Here is an 18,258-nt window from a genome sequence, read left to right as displayed (position 1 = left end):
CAATGAAAACAGGACCTCTCACTCCTTTGCAGAATGGCACAAGCGACTTTTTGGGTTGAAAAATCAAAGGACTTATTTGAAGAAAAATGTACATAACTTTTGATTTGCATTAGTAAGAATGTTTTGGTTTGTTTTCCCTTATAGCCAAGGCTTCAAAGAACAGCTTTCAAGAGGGAAAACCTCCATCATTGTTTTTTGGTGTGTCATTATAATGAATGTCTGTGAGATTCAATTTCCGTTTTGTTTTTTTCTTTTGTCTATATGGTCGTGTAACTATTTATACATTCATCTGATATCACTGTAGCAAACATATTCTGATAGCCTAGGTTGTCCTGACAAAAAAAGATGATATAATTTGACTGTACATTACAGGGTTGAGGTTTGACAAGCAATATTACACGAGGTGACGCAACGGACCAACAATAGGAAAAAATGTCTTGGAGTTCAGTGGGCTGACTTTGTGTCTGTATTTTTAGATAATTCATGAAGTCATACAGTCCAGGCTTGAATATAACCCCAAAAAAGGTTCATCGTCTTTCTTTAAAATATCACACTTATGTATTTAAGTTGGGTAAAAATTCCTCTTCATCATGCTTTTCAAGAAATAAATAATCTTTGTGATTATTATGATGTTTAAGATGCTTCCTGCCAAGTGCCTACGAGCCTTGCACACTGTATCACAGAACACACTTATTGTTGTTTATTAATAATCACCACCAGGATTTTCACTACAACACATATGCTCAGGCATTCCCACATACAAAGCTTCAGAAATTCTATATCTACTTGATCATTATCTGTTCTGCTATTATTAAATACTTGAATGACAGCCACATGTGAGCTTTTTGTTTTTGCTTTCAAACTCAAACTATATGTCACATACGTATAAATAATCAAGCTTGGTTCCCGTCATTGATAGTATGTCTCAGATGAATTCCTTTTTCTTTTGATTCCTCTTGTATCATGTGACTTAATTGATCCTTATAGTGAACATGTGTCTGGTGCTTCTCACTTGCTCTGAATAAAGTTGCGACTGAGTTCAGTTTTCACCCAGTAAATCAGTTACACTTGGTGTACAAAAACAGACAGCTTTTAATTAAATACTAAAACAATTTCAATTTGTTCTCATTGTTTTAGTCTCTATTGCATTTGAATGGCCACATTATCCACAGCATATAAAGGCATTATCTACATTTTAGCTATAGTTTTCTATCATTCACGCATGGCATTGCAAACAATAAAGTGCTTTTAAAATAACCTTCTCTTTAAACAATCAAATATTCACTGAGACAACACCTGCAGCCCTCTTCAAGACATTGGAATATGTCACATTCATGTGCAAGTACATATTTACCCTCAGGTTTCCCCCCTGCAGTTCACATATGTTTATGCTTAACTCTGTGCTTTGTAGGTGTACAGGTTGATTGAGGTTATCATTCTGCTAAGTACTGTTTAGTATAACGTCATCATTTTTGTTCCTTTTTTTTAATAATCTGTTGTTGTCCATCTTTCTGTTTGTTTGAGTGTTTTTGGGCAGGTTTGCCACACTAGTTATACACACTGTTTCCATCACGGTAAGAGCTGGAGAGAGTCAAGCTTTATCTCCGTTCAGGCATATGAGCGTGAACACACACACACTCAGCACACACATTACTCACTCAACAAACCCTGTTTTGACCCCTGCCTTGGGACAGCTTGCCTCTTGTGTCAAGTGTGAGCCGTGTGTTTCAGTCAGACAGAGAGCGCGACACATCAAGAATGTAGAAAAGCATTGTGTACTCCAAGTTCAGACTTAAAAACATGTTTAAGACACACCACCTACTAAAATGATGAAACCATCCTGCTTTACTCTCTGGGTTTTTGTGGCACTAACATTTTGAGGCTGTTGCAAAATATTTTTTCCATTGTTAGGAAGATGTTGTAATAAAGACCTGGAACAATATTTGAAATATACTTGGTGTGCTATACAGAGTAAAACTGAAGTGGAGAGTTATCCTCATGCTGATTATAAAATGTGAGTACATCCCTGTAATGTTCAGGATTGGTGCTTGAGCCAGGACTGATTGAACATGTGCCATAGTGGCATCATATAGTGGGCTTTCCACTTTATTATCACACTATATCATCTGATGCCTTGCTGTCTATTTCTTTTCTGTCTCTGTCTTTACACAGACACACACACACACACAAACGCACACACACACTTGCCCACACCATGAGACAAGGGGACCATATCACAGTAAAGAGAAAATAGGGAATTTCAGAGACATCACCAGCGATTTCTACTCCTTGCCCCCCCATCCCTCCATGCCCCACTGTCTCCACTGATCATTTATGCTCCTTGGGTTTGAATTGAAGTTATATATATATCCAGTAGTCTTTTTTCATCAGTTAGTTGTCTTCATAGAGGATAAAGTGAGACAGAGTGGATTCTTTTCTTCTTCTTTTGCCAAAGCACGTCATTCTGATTATGTTGTGCTCTTTATCTGCCGTAACTTTGATCAGCCGCCCAATCACAGGGGAGGAAAACATATCATCACAGCCCGTGGCGTGAACTCGACAACTGAACATGTCAGAGTGGCGTGGAGTTCCGCAGATGACTGACAGTTTCTGACAGCGTCTCCCTTTACCATCACGACGTCCATTAGCAGTTTAGGAAGGCACATAATATTGCAGAGTGCTCTCCACTGAACAGATGATTTATGTCTTGCTGTTTTGAGTGACAGGCACTTGAACACCTTTCTGTCCCGTCGCTATAGAAACAAGCAATAGACAAAGAGCACATGAGTCACATACAATATTATGTTGTACCAAGTATGAGCAGTGGTGATACAGCACATAAACGTGCCAGGGAAAATAGTGAAACTGACATAAAACTATTAATGCGATGAAACTTACCCAATCTGTATTTCTCTTTAGCCTCTGCTCTCTCTTTGGCATCAAAGTACCAGACTGTGATGGCATAGCTGTAAGACACAAGAGGTGAAAGATGAGATGTTATTATGTAACATCTAATACATAATATAGCTCTGGTTCAGAAATTAGAGGTCTACTAGGGTCAGATAATAACTGGGTTTGAGACTAAACTACCCTTGAAAATCTTAGCAAACTAACAAAAGTGGATTTGGAACTAAATTCCTTTTTGCACTTTAGACCATATGCTTAGACCATTAAATCAGTCGAGCCAAACAATGACCAAGCATGGGTTCTCTAGACTTCTCTGTGTGAGAAACATTGTCTATCGTTGATTTTTCTCGCTGAAGTGATGCTTGAATTATCTGTGAATGTTATCAAGAGTCATGAGGAGATCACATATCCCCCTAGGAACAAAAAATATCAAAGAGCACCACTTCACTACCTGATTAACAGGATTGTGAAGTTTAAATGAAAAATACAAAATGGTTTTTAAGATCGGTTGCTGAAGAAATACAGATAGATATACTGATTACTATATTCCCGGCATTATATGCCGGGGAAATAACAAATAAAAAAGGGGGGAGGGTGACAAGATCTCAGTAATCAAGTTTTATATGCAAATATAAAGCTGCTGTATTTTATAAATTGATTTGAATTGAGATAATGGACAAACCCCACCCTCCAAAACCACATTAAAAGAAATCTTTCAAAAACTGTAATTTCTGATACAGGTATGGACCACAGATTACAAAGGACAGAAGACTGTCAGGACAGCAAAGGGTCCCGGGCAGCAGGGAGTTAATTTCTACCGTTTCTAGTCTCTCTTGTGGGGCCGTGTTGTTTATTCCTGTCTCTCATGTATGTGCCTCTCCAGCACGAGTCGTGCAATCGAACCTTCCTCCCCTCTCCCTCCCCCCAACCCCCTCAGGAAACACATACTTCCTGCCTCCGGACCCACCTTGCCCCCCAGCAGTCAGGAGGGGAGGAGGGGAGGAGGGGAGGAGAAGTGAGTGTGAAAGAAATAGAAAATAGCTCCATCAACATTCAACATTTTAGCTAATTTCCCTTCACCACTGATGAGTAACTGACTTCAATAACTACATCACAAAGCAGTGTGCCCCAGCGGGGTGTCCCCAGGAAACGTTATCATCTGTGCTGCTTGCAGCACGTCTATTTGTTGTTGTTGTGCAGCACGTGTGGCGGTTTCGTTGTACTGTACTGTACATGAGTTACTAACCGAGTGGCGTAGGCTGGCTTGACTTCATGTGGATTCCTGCGGTCAGACCAGAAGATGAGCAGTCGGTCAAACAGAGGTTCGATGTTGGCTACCACATTTTTGCCTTCGGGGTAGATCTGCAACAACCCTCCCTGTTTCTACGAAGACAAATACACACAATACACATCAACAGGGTCTCTCACTTGCCACATACAGACTGCATGCTATTGTAGTATTTTAGAGTTTAATTAAGTTAATTAATCTATAATTAATCCACATGGCCTTTGAAAGGATGCTCCAAACTCTGTCACACTGACTAGGCATAAAGTGTAATAAAGAGGCACATTTAAACACATGATAGCATTAGCTATTTTTCAAGACTGCACTGAACATACAGTTTTCCATAATCATTAATGTAAATATAAATAAACATGAATTGTAAATCAAAATAAGACTGATATTGATAATTAATGTACCTTCACATCCCAGTTCTTGTTAAGATAGTAGATACACGTGATGCAGCGTCCATCACCTTTAGGATTGTCAACATGGCGGACATACCCTGCCCCGTTACCTGGGTAACAGGCAACCATTGCCTAAAAACAGAAGAAATGGCATAATTAATTCTGCATCTGTGAACACTTCTGACCATTAAAAAAAACAATTTATACAACATCACAAAAAGTTACTTTTGACAACACATGGATCGATGAAAGGGACTTAAGTTATTCATTGTCTCTTCCAGATAAACTGGCTTTTATCAAAATATGAAATGTGCCATGGATTATTTTTTCAAGCAGAGAAATCAAAGTGTGAGCGAGGAGTCAACAAATAAGCATTTAGGAATTTCAGTCAGCACAGGGGGAGATTAGGCTTTCCACTGCTCCGTAGCAGACTTCTCTTTTTTTCTACTTGCATATTCCACATTAACAATCGACAATTTAATGAGGAGAACACACACCTCTCAGTCACAGAGAGGAAGAAGCAGAGAAATGTGTCCGCTTGCTGAAGTGATCTGCAGATATCGTAGTGTCCACGTTCAAACAATGGCCTCACGCTGGTATTTCCCCCGCTCGACGTCTGTGAAGCAGGAGAGCGAGCGTCTGAGCCACAGCAGCACGCTCATTCAAACTGCCACCACTGGCTGTAGCTCTCAGGTTCTGTCTCTTCGGCAGAGCAAGAAACGTCCACAGTGGATTGATTCACTTACTGACTGACACCAGCCTGTCTGTGTTGGCAGGGAGTGATTGTAGGTGGTGACGGTCTGCGGCGTGTAGAGTAATAACTTGTCTATTATGTATCCGGGCTGAGTACAACAGGAGGATACTGTCACTGTCTTGACTTATATTGCTTTGCTCGGAACATCAGAGTGAGCGCATCACTACAGCTCAGCTCTGGGACACTCACTCACGACTAACAGGTTCGGCACTGCTGCAGTATCGATTTCACTTGCCTGACACTATCATTTAAGCTCTAGTAAAACACTGCGAGAGTCCGAACCCCGAGGAAATCAGAGAGCACTCACATAGATTCCGGAGATAAAGGCACCTGCCCTTGTGTTGTTTGTGAAACTCAAATAAAAGTGACCACTCATTTTGTTTGGCTGTTGTCAGAGTACAGGTCGCCCTCCTCCCTCTCCTCCTCTTCTGGTGTTTTCCCTCCTCATTCACAGCCAAGTGAGTTTGGTTGTATTGCGTGTGACTCCGCTCTGCCCCCATTGTCAGCTCTCATTACTGACCGGCGCCCACAGTCGGAGCTCATTAACCTCCGGACCTCTTCGCTCCGGGCTTCAACTGACAACCAGACCTGCTGCGTCAAAATTAACAAATCAAATACACGCAAAGAAGAAAAAAAAGAAAAATATGTGTTTGCACATTATGATCCAAATAGTAATCCAAATGGGATTTTGAATAATTGGAAGGTGTCACAAGGAAATCAGCATGTGTGTGTGTGTGTGTGTGTGTGTGTGTGTGTGTGTGTGTGTGTGTGTGTGTGTTTGTGTGCATGACTTTGGGAGCATTCCCTGTTGCAGGAACAATTCTCTGTGAAAGTTTTGACCACTAGTGGCGCTATGAGGCAATGCTTTTAAAAGCTGTTTCGTCTTGTGAACAGGGACACACGTACCCATGTGCATGTGGACAAGGCTATTTTTTTCCCCTGCTAATTGTATCACATTATTTCACTGAGTCACATTTGTAGTAGCCTGACAAGCGGTGCAGCTGCTCCAAACAAGGCAAATAAGGCAACTGTGAGCAAACAACATTTCAAATTCTTCCAGAAATTGGCTTTGCAAATGCTTAATGAGGGAGACAATGCACCCAACACATTAATTCCCCCTTCACGGCTACATACAATGCATTTTGATGAGAAAACACTGAAAGTATATGTGTCGGTTGCCATTCACATATTTTTGAATTGAGATGACTAAAATCTCAAATATGTTGAATATCCCTCAGTAGTAATTGCTGACCGTACAATATCATCACAAGTTGCGGAGACAAAAGTCTGCTTTTAGCACACTGTTGTCGCTGTCAGGTTCAAACACACCCTGGTGTGTTTCAGCCTGTACAAATCTGATAACAACGGACACTCTGTCTTGTCTGGATTGACGGCCATTTGTGCAGACAAGAACTTGTTTTGACAAGAAATGTATGTGGATGTTCATGCTCAGTGTTTAACAATCACCATAAAAGTTTGTTTTTTCCTTTAAGGTTTTAAAACACACAAGCAAAAATATATAAATTTTAAGTATTATAAGGTTACTAGATGATTTTACCCATATCATATTATGGAATGTCATTACTACGGGTTAACACTGCAGCTTCCATTGAATCAGAGTGAATATCGTGGTGGGCAGTTTGTTATCATTTGACTCTTGAATTCTAAGAGTGAACTATGTGAATCTTTCATCAAATGAAAATAAAATGTCGAATGTGTGTAAACCAGAGGAAAAACTGATATATCTAGACATATAAGGGAAGGAAGTGTTTAGCTTTTTGGAACTGTAACAATCTCAGCAATGGGCAGTTACAATATGTACTATGCCACAGCAGACAGCTCAACCCTAGCCTGCAGCATAAACACACACACACACACACACACACACACACACACATACACACACACACACAAACAGCGTGACATGGCACGTCTCGATCCTATCAGTCATTTCTTTCATTTCTGCCCTTCTCACTCATTCATCTCTGCTGAGATCTGGGCCCACAGCGCATTTAAGTCTAATTGGCACGGACCAACTGTCTACCAGGCACCTGCTTCAACGTCCTGGTGGCAGCACAGAAGATACAGGCTGTCAAGGTGATGGCTAGAACAATCTGTTCTGGACAAGAACTAAAACAAACTCCAATGCTGCACGCATATTCTGATAAGAGGAGTGATGGTGGAGAGGGGAGAGGGGCTAGATAAGGTCAAACAAATACAGGCATTAGAAGTGAGGAGAAAAAAATATAATGTGTATGTGCACGCGTGCGTGTGTGTGTGTGTCTGTGTGTGTTTGTTTTCCAAGTGTCATTAATACCTAAATCTGATTACAGTCACTTTGTGGGGACTTGTCTCATGGGGACAAAAAACTAAAGACATGTAAGTAAGTCAGTGTAGTGTGTGTGTGTGTGTGTGTGCGTGTGTGTGTGTGTGTGTGTTAATTTTCTGTTACACATTTTTTGTGAGCTCTATCAAATCGTTTTTATTGAGATTAATTATTCAGTCTCTGCCTTGTCTCAATAGAAGCTAAATTAATAAAACAATGCCAATTTTCTTCTGTCCATCTATACTGTCCATCCCGACGAGCTAGCTAGGAGCTCTGGGGCTGTGTTGTGTGTGTTACTATACGACTTCTGACTCCCGGCTGCATGGCAGCGCTGCTAGGCTCCGTGTGGGGCGTCTGAGGACACGCTGCTGCAGCAGACATTCTCCTTATGACGAAGCTCCTGCTGCATCGGCCTTCCTCACTCTTGCTCAACGCCACCCTCCCACTCCCTATCCCTCTCCTTTCCACTCTCACCCCCCGTCTATCCCCTCCCCCTTCGTGTATCTTATTCCCTACGCCGAGACTTTCCCAAGCACCACCTTGCACCATATTAACTGAATTATCATGCCTTTTGTTACCTCTATGGTCCTTCCTCCTGTTTTTTTTCCCTCAAAGGCTGCAAAGCCTTGCTCCTGCTGACTAACGGGAGATAGGGTACAGAAATATTGTCGCTGTTATAAATACTGCTGGTAAGGCATTATTTTGGGCAGTGCCAGCCCCTCTCTTTCTCTCTGCATCTCTTTTATACACAATGCGCAGCTCTACACTGTATGTTACCAAGGTAACGGCTGGGAAATATTTAGGGGGTTGATAAGACAAAGAAAGGGAGTGAGTGTAAAGGACAGGGGGAAAGGAAAGGGAGGTAAGATTAAGTGGTAAGAAGGGAAACGAAAAAGTGAAGGAATGGTGGGTAAAAAAATAAGGTTCAGGCGATAATAGTCTCAAGACAAAGAAGAGAAGGACGGGAAAGACGCAGTGACCTTCTATCAAGCTGCACACACGCCATCGCTGTACTGTATCTATCACTATGCCGTCTCTTACACTCCTCCACAGGAACAACCAGCCAGAACATTTTGTACCGTGTAGCACTGAACTTTTCTTTTTTTTTTATGTACCAATGGCAAATCAAGTGATTTAGTAAGTAAACAGTTGCAGTGCTGCCATCTAACATTTTTACCAAGGAATCATCCAGTGAGTCATCGCCCTGCCAAATCAGTTAACAGGCAATCACTACTGTAAACACAAAATGGTGTCCTTGAGACTAAACTAGTTTAATCTCATAATCTACAAACTCATCTAATAATGTTCCATCGCTATTTCTATGTAATTCTCTTGACTGTCCTCATATAAGTTCCTCTCCAAGGGACTTGCTTCAACACATTTTATATTCAGTCCATTACGCCCTGCTGATCAACAGAATAGCAGCAATGAAACCAAAGTTTATATTTTTGCAGATGCATTGTTTGTGCACAGTACAACTCAGCAGGCAGAGTTCACTCTAAACTGCAGATTTTCAGAGGAACTAAAGTGTAAAAATGAGACCAACGTTAGCCATAATAATCACTTAAATTTTCCTGGATTGCTTTCATTTCGTCAGAGCTCGGCCTCCGGCCCGACTTTCACCTGACAGCAGCACAGTCAGCCCACGTTCAAGATAATAAAGGCTGCTGCTGTGATGTAGACACAACCGGCCCAGTTTAAACACTGCATGAAGTTTACTTATATGACTAGACTTGTAGAGAGGGCAAGACGCTATGTGTGATGTTACACACATGTGGTGAACAAGGTTGTGGATTTGTTACATTAGGAGGAGGGGGGAAATAAGTGTAGATGGTTCGTATCAAGCATGGAAAGGGGTTTGAGTGAAACACACAACCCACAATTTTAGAAAAAGGCTGATGTGTTAATTTAGCTGTAGTCATTTAATATGGATAATGGCCACTTTGCTACAAAGGGCTCCCGCACACATACTTCTGAACATTTACCCTGTAGCTTAATTTATAGATCTGCTAATAAAATGCAGAGAGTCAAGCAACATCTTTCACCTCAACTTTTTGGAAGTTGGTTCTGACAAATCAAACCAAACCAATCTTCATTGTCTGGATCTGTTATTATACTTTTCTTGACATGGGCTCTGCTGAATCAGTAGGAACATATTGGGCAACAGTCTAGACTCAAGGCTGATGGGGGAAACAGACATGACACTACAGCAGATCCTGACAAACTAAATCATACTTACAGAATACAGAGCCACTAACACAGAGAGAGACAGGCAGTGTTTTCCACTTTATTCACAGTTTCATGAATATATTCAGAATGGAGAATCAATCAGACTTCGATCAGTATGGGTCCCTGACATGACCTTGTTCATTACCTGGCTCAGATAACCCAGGACTGCGTCACTGAGACTGAGGGTGGGGAGGGGTTTCTCTGTCCCGGACACAATGTCCAGACAAACAATACGTTAGTTGCTCTTGTGTTTAGAGCAACTGACCAAAGTGGTGGTGGAGGTGGTGGAGGGGAAATATCGTTGGAAAAGAAAAACGGAGGCATGTGGTGTAGTCAGAGTAGGATAAAGGGAAAACACGTGGCATGGGTTATGAGATAAAGGAAACAAAAATGCACTAGCCTACCATGCCAGTGCCGTGCTCGTATGGGCGAAAGTAGTGATAGAGTAAGTCTTCAAAGGCAGCGTCATAATGATGGCAGAAGAGATACGAGGGCAACATTTTTTCTTCTTCTGCTGGGTACAAGTGATATGAAGGCAGGCACAGGGGCAAACTTAGGCAGGCCTCAACCCAGACACTGCAGGGCCAGGTTAGAGGGAAGGCTCAGCCCACGGCCCGCCTCATAAAGCTCACATGGGCCAGAAACACAGCAGAGCTCATTCTGACATCCTACCTGACGCTCTGTTCACTCTCCGACTGTGGTGTGAGTGTGTTTGTGTGTGTGTGCGTGTGCGTGTGCCCATGTTGGCATTAGAGAAGCAAACAGGGAGCAGACCAGATAATGACACAACAAACCACATGCTTAAAATGTAATGATGTCGTCAGGCTGACACTGTTACATCAGCTGTTTTCTCTGACAGGTTGCCTGAAAACAAACCCCTGCCTCACCCCCCCACACCCCTGACCCCACCTGCCCCCACCCCAAACCTCCTCTCACCTTGGTGCGTCCATTGATGACACAGTCGCCCAGCTGTCCATTGGCAGCGCTGTACATGACGGCCTCGTCAATGTGAGCCATCAGTGCCCCGATGCTCTCGCAGCCAGGCCCGCGTCCCTCCACCCAGGCGACCTGGTCACCCCGGATGCTCCCAGAGGGAATGCTCTTCTGGCTCACCAGCTGCCCGCCCCGAAACTCCCCACTGCGGTTCAGCGCCTCCACCTCCTCCAGGACCATGTCACCCAGCTGAGGGCCCAGGAAGTTGTCCTTCACACAGATGCCGTAGTATTTCATGCAGGGGACGATGTACTGCTGGGCTATGCTCTCTGCTGACCAGCCGGCCCCTGTAGGAGGCCGTATGTTCGGGATTCCATTAGCCTCCAAGGGGGACGTCTGGCTGGGTGCAGCTGTGTGCGCCTTGTGTCCATTGTGCTGGTTAGTGTACGGGGTGAACGGAGACTGGGGAGTGACACAGTGCACACGATTGATAGTCATTTGGTTGCAATGGGAACTGTTGCTGCAGTTGACAGTGACAGTGAGAGGGGCGACTGCTCGTGCCGCTCTGGGGGCCTCTGAGGATCTGTGCGCGACACTCGCCTCTGCCAACCTTCTCCTCTTTAAGTCCCAGTCTCTGGAAGCAGAGGCAGCATTCACAGAGCCTCCTGACCCCGGTGACCCCATCACGAGGCCGCTGAGAGTCTCCGTGGCCATGTCCCGGTTCTGTCCTCCCCTGCGTTTCAGCTGTTGCACTTGTCTGCCTCTCAGGTCTCCATTGAGCCTCCTCATCACTAAAGGGCACTTCTCATGCGCCGTCCAGTCCCCGTTACCCACCGGACAGGCCCTGCTGGTGAAGGGGCTGACGGGGTCACCAGTTACCCCCGCGACGCCCTCCATTTGTGCCGGGTAACCGTTTGGCGTGTGCGCCAAAGCGCCTGCGTGGCTCCCCTCCACGGTGGCGCACGGAGACACCACCCCGCCGCCACAGGGCGGCACGCCGGTCTTCGGCAGCTTGGTCGGGGTCGTGATTCCAGGTGAGTCGGTCTGAGACGCCAGACCTGCGAGCAGCTCCGCGGCCGTCGGGCTCCCGACCGGCGCCGCGCAGCAGCCGTTGAGCCCCATGTCGCCCCGGTGCGGCCGGTGACGGTCCGCCGGGCCGCAGACGAGCCGCGGGCCGCTCGTCCTCCCCTCCTGCGCGGCTGACGCCGCTGCGCGCGACGGGCTCGGGTTTACAGGCTCCGCGTGTCCCGAGCGCTCCATGTCATCTCGTCATCGGCTGGATGCGCACGTAGCTCACGTCCTCGCGTCATGTTCTATCTGTCTCTCTGCCACACACACAGAAGGATGTCCATGCTCCCATCGAACCCTCCCGCGCCTACAGGGGCTGTGTCTGTATCCTGTCGTCTCAGGGGGACCTGAGGGGAGTGAGAGGATTCACTTTGGGCCTGAAGTCAATACATCTGTACAGTATTGTGTGGCGTCAAACCAATACTGTATTTATATAGTCTAGTGTAGGAAGAATCAAAAGCCATCCTCATATTCACAAGAAATGAGTTAGTAATTCATTCAAAATGAAGTGCATCTCTTCTTCAAGCAACAATATTTGTATTTTGAACATTAAAAAGAAGGAAAACACTCATCAACAACAACTCACTTTTACCAACATAGACTGAAAGCTGAAGTTAAACATGAAATACAACATGTCTACATTAAATTACAATACGCGTCAGAAAGTGCCATTTAAAATACCGCTACTCAGCCCTGGTCAGCTATCGATCACTAACTTATCAGCCAATGAAGCAGCTCAGCCCTCCAATAACGACTGAGGATAAGATCAACGCGGGTTGATCACTTCAGTTGAAAAGACAAATTTGAGGTAGAGGAATAAATGAATTATGCAGCGATGCAATGTATGACAACATCAGATAAGAGTCCCTCCAGGAGATCAGCGCGGTGCACCTCTTACCTCCGGCAGCCGACGGCAGCGCACGTCCTCGGTGAGCGTACGTGACTGGCTGAGAGTACGCGTCTTATTTCCGGGATGGTCTCGCCCGTTCATGTGTCTGTGCGCGCGCGCGCGTCCCGTCCAGTAATTCTCCTGTCGGTTATAAATAGTGTTTTAATGGGGCGACGGCGGAGCAGCGCCGGACTCTGACACGCTGAACTCCAACATGGAGACGGAGGAGACGGAGGAGCCACGCGAGGTCCCCTCGACCTCCCGCAGGAAAGGAGAAGCTCTGCGCGGTGTTGGCGAGAGACCCCCGGTCTGAGTGTGTGTGTGTGTGTGTGTCCCCTCCAGCCTCCACCTCGCTCCTCCTCCTGCTTCCTCTCTCTCTCTCTCTCTCTCTCTCTCTCTCTCTCTCCCCCCCCCCCCCCCTCTCCGTCTCTCACACACACACACACACACAATATATTCTAATGTGTGTTATTAAAAGGCAACATACCATGTATATATAATATTTAGTCTGTAGCTTCTATGAGTGTTTCTCCAGTTTCTATTGTTTTGTTTTCTTACATTTCGACTAGGCAATAATATCTATTTTATGATCCTTTTATTTTATTTTACACATAATGGGCAATTTTGTGCAACGTGACACTAATATGTGCAACTTTTTTTTGCGTAAAATCAACACCAGTGCAATCCAACATGGCTGTAGTCCCCTACAATATCTTTCATAGCAATTCATCTTTCTTTTTGAAGAAGCTATGGCCAAAACTGCAAGTCTTGCACTGAAAACAACACTGCTAAATGTCTGCAAGTATGCAAAAATAATTCATGTTAAAGTAACGAAAGAAAAAAAAATGTCCCTTGAAGTTGGTTGTGTGGTCCCACTTTCGCATCTTTATACTCTATGTCAGTGCAGACATAGTCGGTATGTATATGAAAAAGGCTGTTTTATTTATTTGTTGTTTGTGTCTAATCCATGTGATGCCTTAGTTGTCTTAACCTGAATTTAATAAGATGCATTTCTTCTTGTTACACACCCTTATTAATATGTGTTGCGCCTGTATTGTTCATATATTTTGCAGCCATTCATACCAGTATCGGGAGTGTATACATTTTGATGTGTCTGTCGCTGAACCAATTCTGTTTGACATTTTCAGGCCTGGACACTAAACCACATGTTGTTTCACACAACTTACAGTGGACACTTCATTGTCAACCTACATGCTTTGGCAGGAGGAAGTGAGGTAATGTGCCGTGATGAAGCCAGGCCAGGGGTGAGGGTGTTGGATTCATGCCTCACCCACAGGGATTAGGGTCAGAGTGTATTGACACAAGGCTTGCACGCCACATCCACCCGTCGCCTCCGCTGCAGCCCTGTCTCAGTATATAGATGGAGCTGTGAATTGCCGGGGGCTCTCACACGTGAGCAGGTATGCACGAAGACACCAACACATACAGTGGCATGTTAATAAAACAACATGTTGAGCTCCAGCTAAAGCGAATAGGGAAGTTTGATGCAAAAAAAAGAAATATACCAAGACTCTTGTTGTGAAAAATTAAAAAGCCTGTATTAGTGTGGCTAATGAAGGTCAAAGATTAAAAACCTAGACATTGCACCTACATTTTTCTGTTAATCATCTCATTACCCCTCCCACATGATGACGTCATACACTGTATGTTTTTTTTATTATTGTTGCTGACATGAGTATGTGTCACATTTTTTATTGCTGTTGATTTGGAAAAGCAAGATGTGACCAGGAAGTTTAGTTTGACTCTGAGACACCGTTTCCACCAGAACATATTTGGCCAAAGGTTGACCCGGCTCAGGGGTAGCGTGCTTAAAGGGACAGAGGAAAATCGTATCACTCAGTATTTACTCAATGAGAAAATGGTAAAACTGACGAGACATAACACATCCCTCCAAGCTTTGCGGCTGCCAAGCAACCAGAGCAGTCGGTTATTATACTGTAAGAATGATACCATTGTTTTCATAGCAGTGAGAGACGAAAGATGAGTCATTGTTTGGCTTTGATTTTGGGGGAGAATATGAACCAAGTCCCTCCATTGCCGAAGGTTGTGTTTGGCACCGAGCCTAATGTTGACACGATTACTGCAGACGTAGGTGGTGATATATAACACATGCATGGAAGCACACGCACACATATGCGAACCATTTGGCCGTAATGCAAGCTCCAACAATGTCACTGATACAAGAGTCCTGGTCAGAGTAAACAAGTCGCTTCAAAATAAATCAGGGCTCCCATGTACCACGAGTTCAAAAGGACGTCCGTGTCATAATTAAAGGAAAAAATAAGCTTGAAAAAACACACATTCACACACCTGCGACATTAAATAATCCCGACAGCTTCCCATCCTGTATCCTGTAGCGTTGGTACATCGTGGTATTTCCCCTCAAACGCACAATGCGTATTTTACGTAACTGCGTGTGACAGAATTGCATAAGAGTAATTTGAAAACCGCACCTTTGTACATTATGTACACAATAGATTTTTTTTCTTACTTTATTTCACATTTGTTTATTTGTTGAGTGTAGTGCACTAACGTTTCAGGCAGTAACTTCTCTCCGTTTATTCGTGTCCCCACATCATTTGTTTGCTGACCAGTTGACACTTGTATCTAACGCTTGTTTGTTCCAGGGACTGAAAAACAATGTAGGCTTTGCCAAGGTCAGTGCTCCCAACGCAGTTGGCTGGAATCCCCCAGACTGTGTAACACAGACCAGTGCAGCTCTGCACGTATACACATCTCCTCCTCCTCCTTCCCTCACTCCCTCTATCTGTCTCTCTCCCTCTCTCCTTTCTGTTGACACCACAGGAGTCAAGCAGAGAGAACAACAAAGAGTCAACAGATAGTTGAGGCCTATAAGTAGAGATTTGCTTATTTTGTATCTTTCTGGGCAATTCAATTCAAAAATATGTAGCAGTTCTGGTCTAAAAATTATTATTGTAAGCCAAATATATAAATTAAATCAAACATACACATTCACATTATGTTTTAGTAGTATAATATTACAAATGCATAGAGTTTTTCCCTTATGCCTGCTGGCAGAGAGGCTGGATGCATGACAGCACAAATGATGAAGGTCATGCCAGTCAGATGACCACTTTAAAAATAGACAGCAGCGCTCGGGTGTCATGGGTCATTTCTTATTCTTATTTCTTTCAAATTAGAAGAAGTGGGGATAACGTGGCGTCAGAGAGAAAGTGAGCGAGATTTGGGTCAAGAAAGTGACGTGTGTGTGAGTGTGTGAAAGAAAGTGTGTGAAAGAAAAAAAGAGCAGCCTAAGAGAAGACACATCATGAGACCTATCATCCAGATGAACACAATGCACAACAAGTTACAAAGGAAGGACCAAGAGGGTCTGTTGAGTAAACCTGAGGGGAGCAAAGGAGAAAAGAAAGCGAGAGATAGCAGGGAGGACAGAGAGTGATAGGAGGTGAGGGAAGTGGGAAGGCAGGGAGGAATTTGGGAATCAACCTTGCCACTATAGCCTTTCTTAGAATAGCTCCGTGAATTTTTTTGTCTGCAGTAAAAAAATGCCTAACCTGTTCTGTCTACGCTGCGCTTTAGTCCATGAATCAGTTCTTATTCTGTGCTACCACCTATCTCTTTGTCAAGGTCTGGTTCTCTGTCAGCGTGCATTTCTGGTTCACTGACATGACCAAAAACCCCTGTAATGGAAAAATACAGTCCAAGAGAACAGTCAAGACACTGACTCACAGGCCAGATTCATATTTTGATGCTCACTCTCTCTGTGTCTTAACGCAATGAACTAAGTCATAAGTAAGAGATAATGAAAGTTCTGTCTTTTCTTTATCAACATTTTTGGATGCATAGATACACTCCTGTGGGTGCATGAGTATGAACAATAACTTGCTTGTGTTTCAGATGGACTACCACATGTTCACACCTCCCCTCTTCCCTTCATAGGCTCGCAACAGACCACAGAGGCCTTTACCTGATCAGAAAATAGTTTGTCCTGGACAGCACCCTAATGAAGTCTGGACCACACCCGCTGAACCACTGAGTGTGTGTTGCAGTGATCTTATCACCACAATATGATTAATAGAAATATTAAAACACAAAAATGGATGATGTTTTGTAACAACACACATTCAGAAAAAAGCAAACCAATTCTTAGGGTACATAAAACATCTGTTTATTTATGTCACATTCTCAAATTTATAAAATCATATGTTCATAAATTAAACCTCTGCTGTTGCATATGGCAAATGTCATTGAACAATAATCAGACTGTTACAAGCTGATACCTGTTATCTTTATGTGTAAGCGTGTGCACGTATGGCTGTTTGTATGTGTGTATACAAACATCAGTCTCCCATTGTTTTGGGGACGGTAGCGTGAGAGCATCAAAGATTTGGCTGCTTGTAAAAAAAGAACTGACTGTCACCACTGTCAACATACACATACACACACACACACGCACACACACACACACACACACTACAATCAGGTATGATAGGCGTGGCCTTCCTGGGTCCCTGTGGGCCGAAGAAGACAAAGGGACCCTCAGTAAAAGGACGTCCACTCATCCTCACACAGGACACAAGGGATCACAGATCTCTCCCTCATAAACACACAAATCCACACAAGTTCATGTGTGTGTGTGTGTGTGTGTGTGTGTGTGTGTGTGTGAGCTTGACAATGATTTGCTAAGGACCTCAAATTAGACCACAACATAGCAGCATTCCCAAACTCCCAAATGTCCCACTGAAAAACATTTTGACGCTATAATTTATGTATAATAGATTCAGCACATAGTGGACATGTACATAAAAACAGGACACACATGAAGCAGTTCCAACACCCTTTCTTATTCATGTAGCAGCACTGTTCTCCCTGCAACGTACAAGCGCCTCGTTACCTGGCCCAACATTAGAGGCTGAGAGATGAATGAATATAATAACAGATATCTGTGGATATATTTTCCTGCTGAAATTAATGACAGGTAATTTGTGTCCTATTTATGTGTATACAGTTGGTGTGATATAATGTGTACATGGTTGTAAACTGTATGGATATACTGTGTATGTACTGTGATTGTTGTATGTGTTTTTTGTTCAGCTGGTTTGATTATCGTCTAAAAAGATTATATATCATTTCAAATACTATAACCTTTTTTCCGCTGGAATGTACAGAGTTCCTCAATCTTTTTTTCTTTAGTGAATTAACTAATTTGTCTAAAAAGTGTAATGTATCCTAAGGGAAAAAAACTGCTAAAGAAAAATAAAACTTAAAAAAGAACAGAATATTCCAGTACCTGCTTGTTGTGTCCACTCAATGACCATTTAAATATCAGAATCAGATTGAATCAGATGTTTACAAAATTATTTAATTTAATTTATTATTTATCCATTTAACTTGCTATTTTTATTTTCCGTCATTCTGATTTGAATTATTTTATTTCGTTGTGCCCTGTACTTTAAATTT

General features: G+C 43.3%; 1 protein-coding gene and 1 long non-coding RNA gene across 3 annotated transcripts; one reads left to right on the top strand and one right to left on the bottom strand.

The window, feature by feature from the left end:
* Window positions 1–677: 677 nt before the first annotated feature.
* egln2 (egl-9 family hypoxia-inducible factor 2) lies at window positions 678–13,082 on the bottom strand. The gene is made up of 6 exons (XM_035622740.2): window positions 12,805–13,082; window positions 10,842–12,253; window positions 4,609–4,728; window positions 4,154–4,290; window positions 2,899–2,966; window positions 678–2,753 (listed from the first exon to the last, which is right to left on the bottom strand). The coding sequence occupies exons 2-6, from the start codon at window positions 12,096–12,098 to the stop codon at window positions 2,701–2,703; spliced, it is 1,635 nt and encodes a 544-aa protein (XP_035478633.1). The 5' UTR covers window positions 12,099–12,253; window positions 12,805–13,082; the 3' UTR covers window positions 678–2,700.
* Window positions 12,970–18,078, top strand: LOC118299217. Of its 2 annotated transcripts, none has more exons than XR_004789794.2 (3): window positions 12,970–13,102; window positions 13,944–14,030; window positions 16,738–18,078. It is a non-coding gene; the product is annotated as an uncharacterized LOC118299217 (long non-coding RNA). The 2 variants fall into 2 exon arrangements; XR_004789793.2 differs by having other exon boundaries at window positions 13,944–14,216.
* Window positions 18,079–18,258: the final 180 nt, after the last annotated feature.

Source organism: Scophthalmus maximus, chromosome 11 (assembly GCF_022379125.1).
Source record: "Scophthalmus maximus strain ysfricsl-2021 chromosome 11, ASM2237912v1, whole genome shotgun sequence".
In the NCBI taxonomy this organism is placed as follows: Eukaryota; Metazoa; Chordata; class Actinopteri; order Pleuronectiformes; family Scophthalmidae; genus Scophthalmus; species Scophthalmus maximus.
The sequence above is the reverse complement of the archived record's forward strand: the minus strand, read 5'-3'. Positions and strand labels throughout refer to the sequence as shown.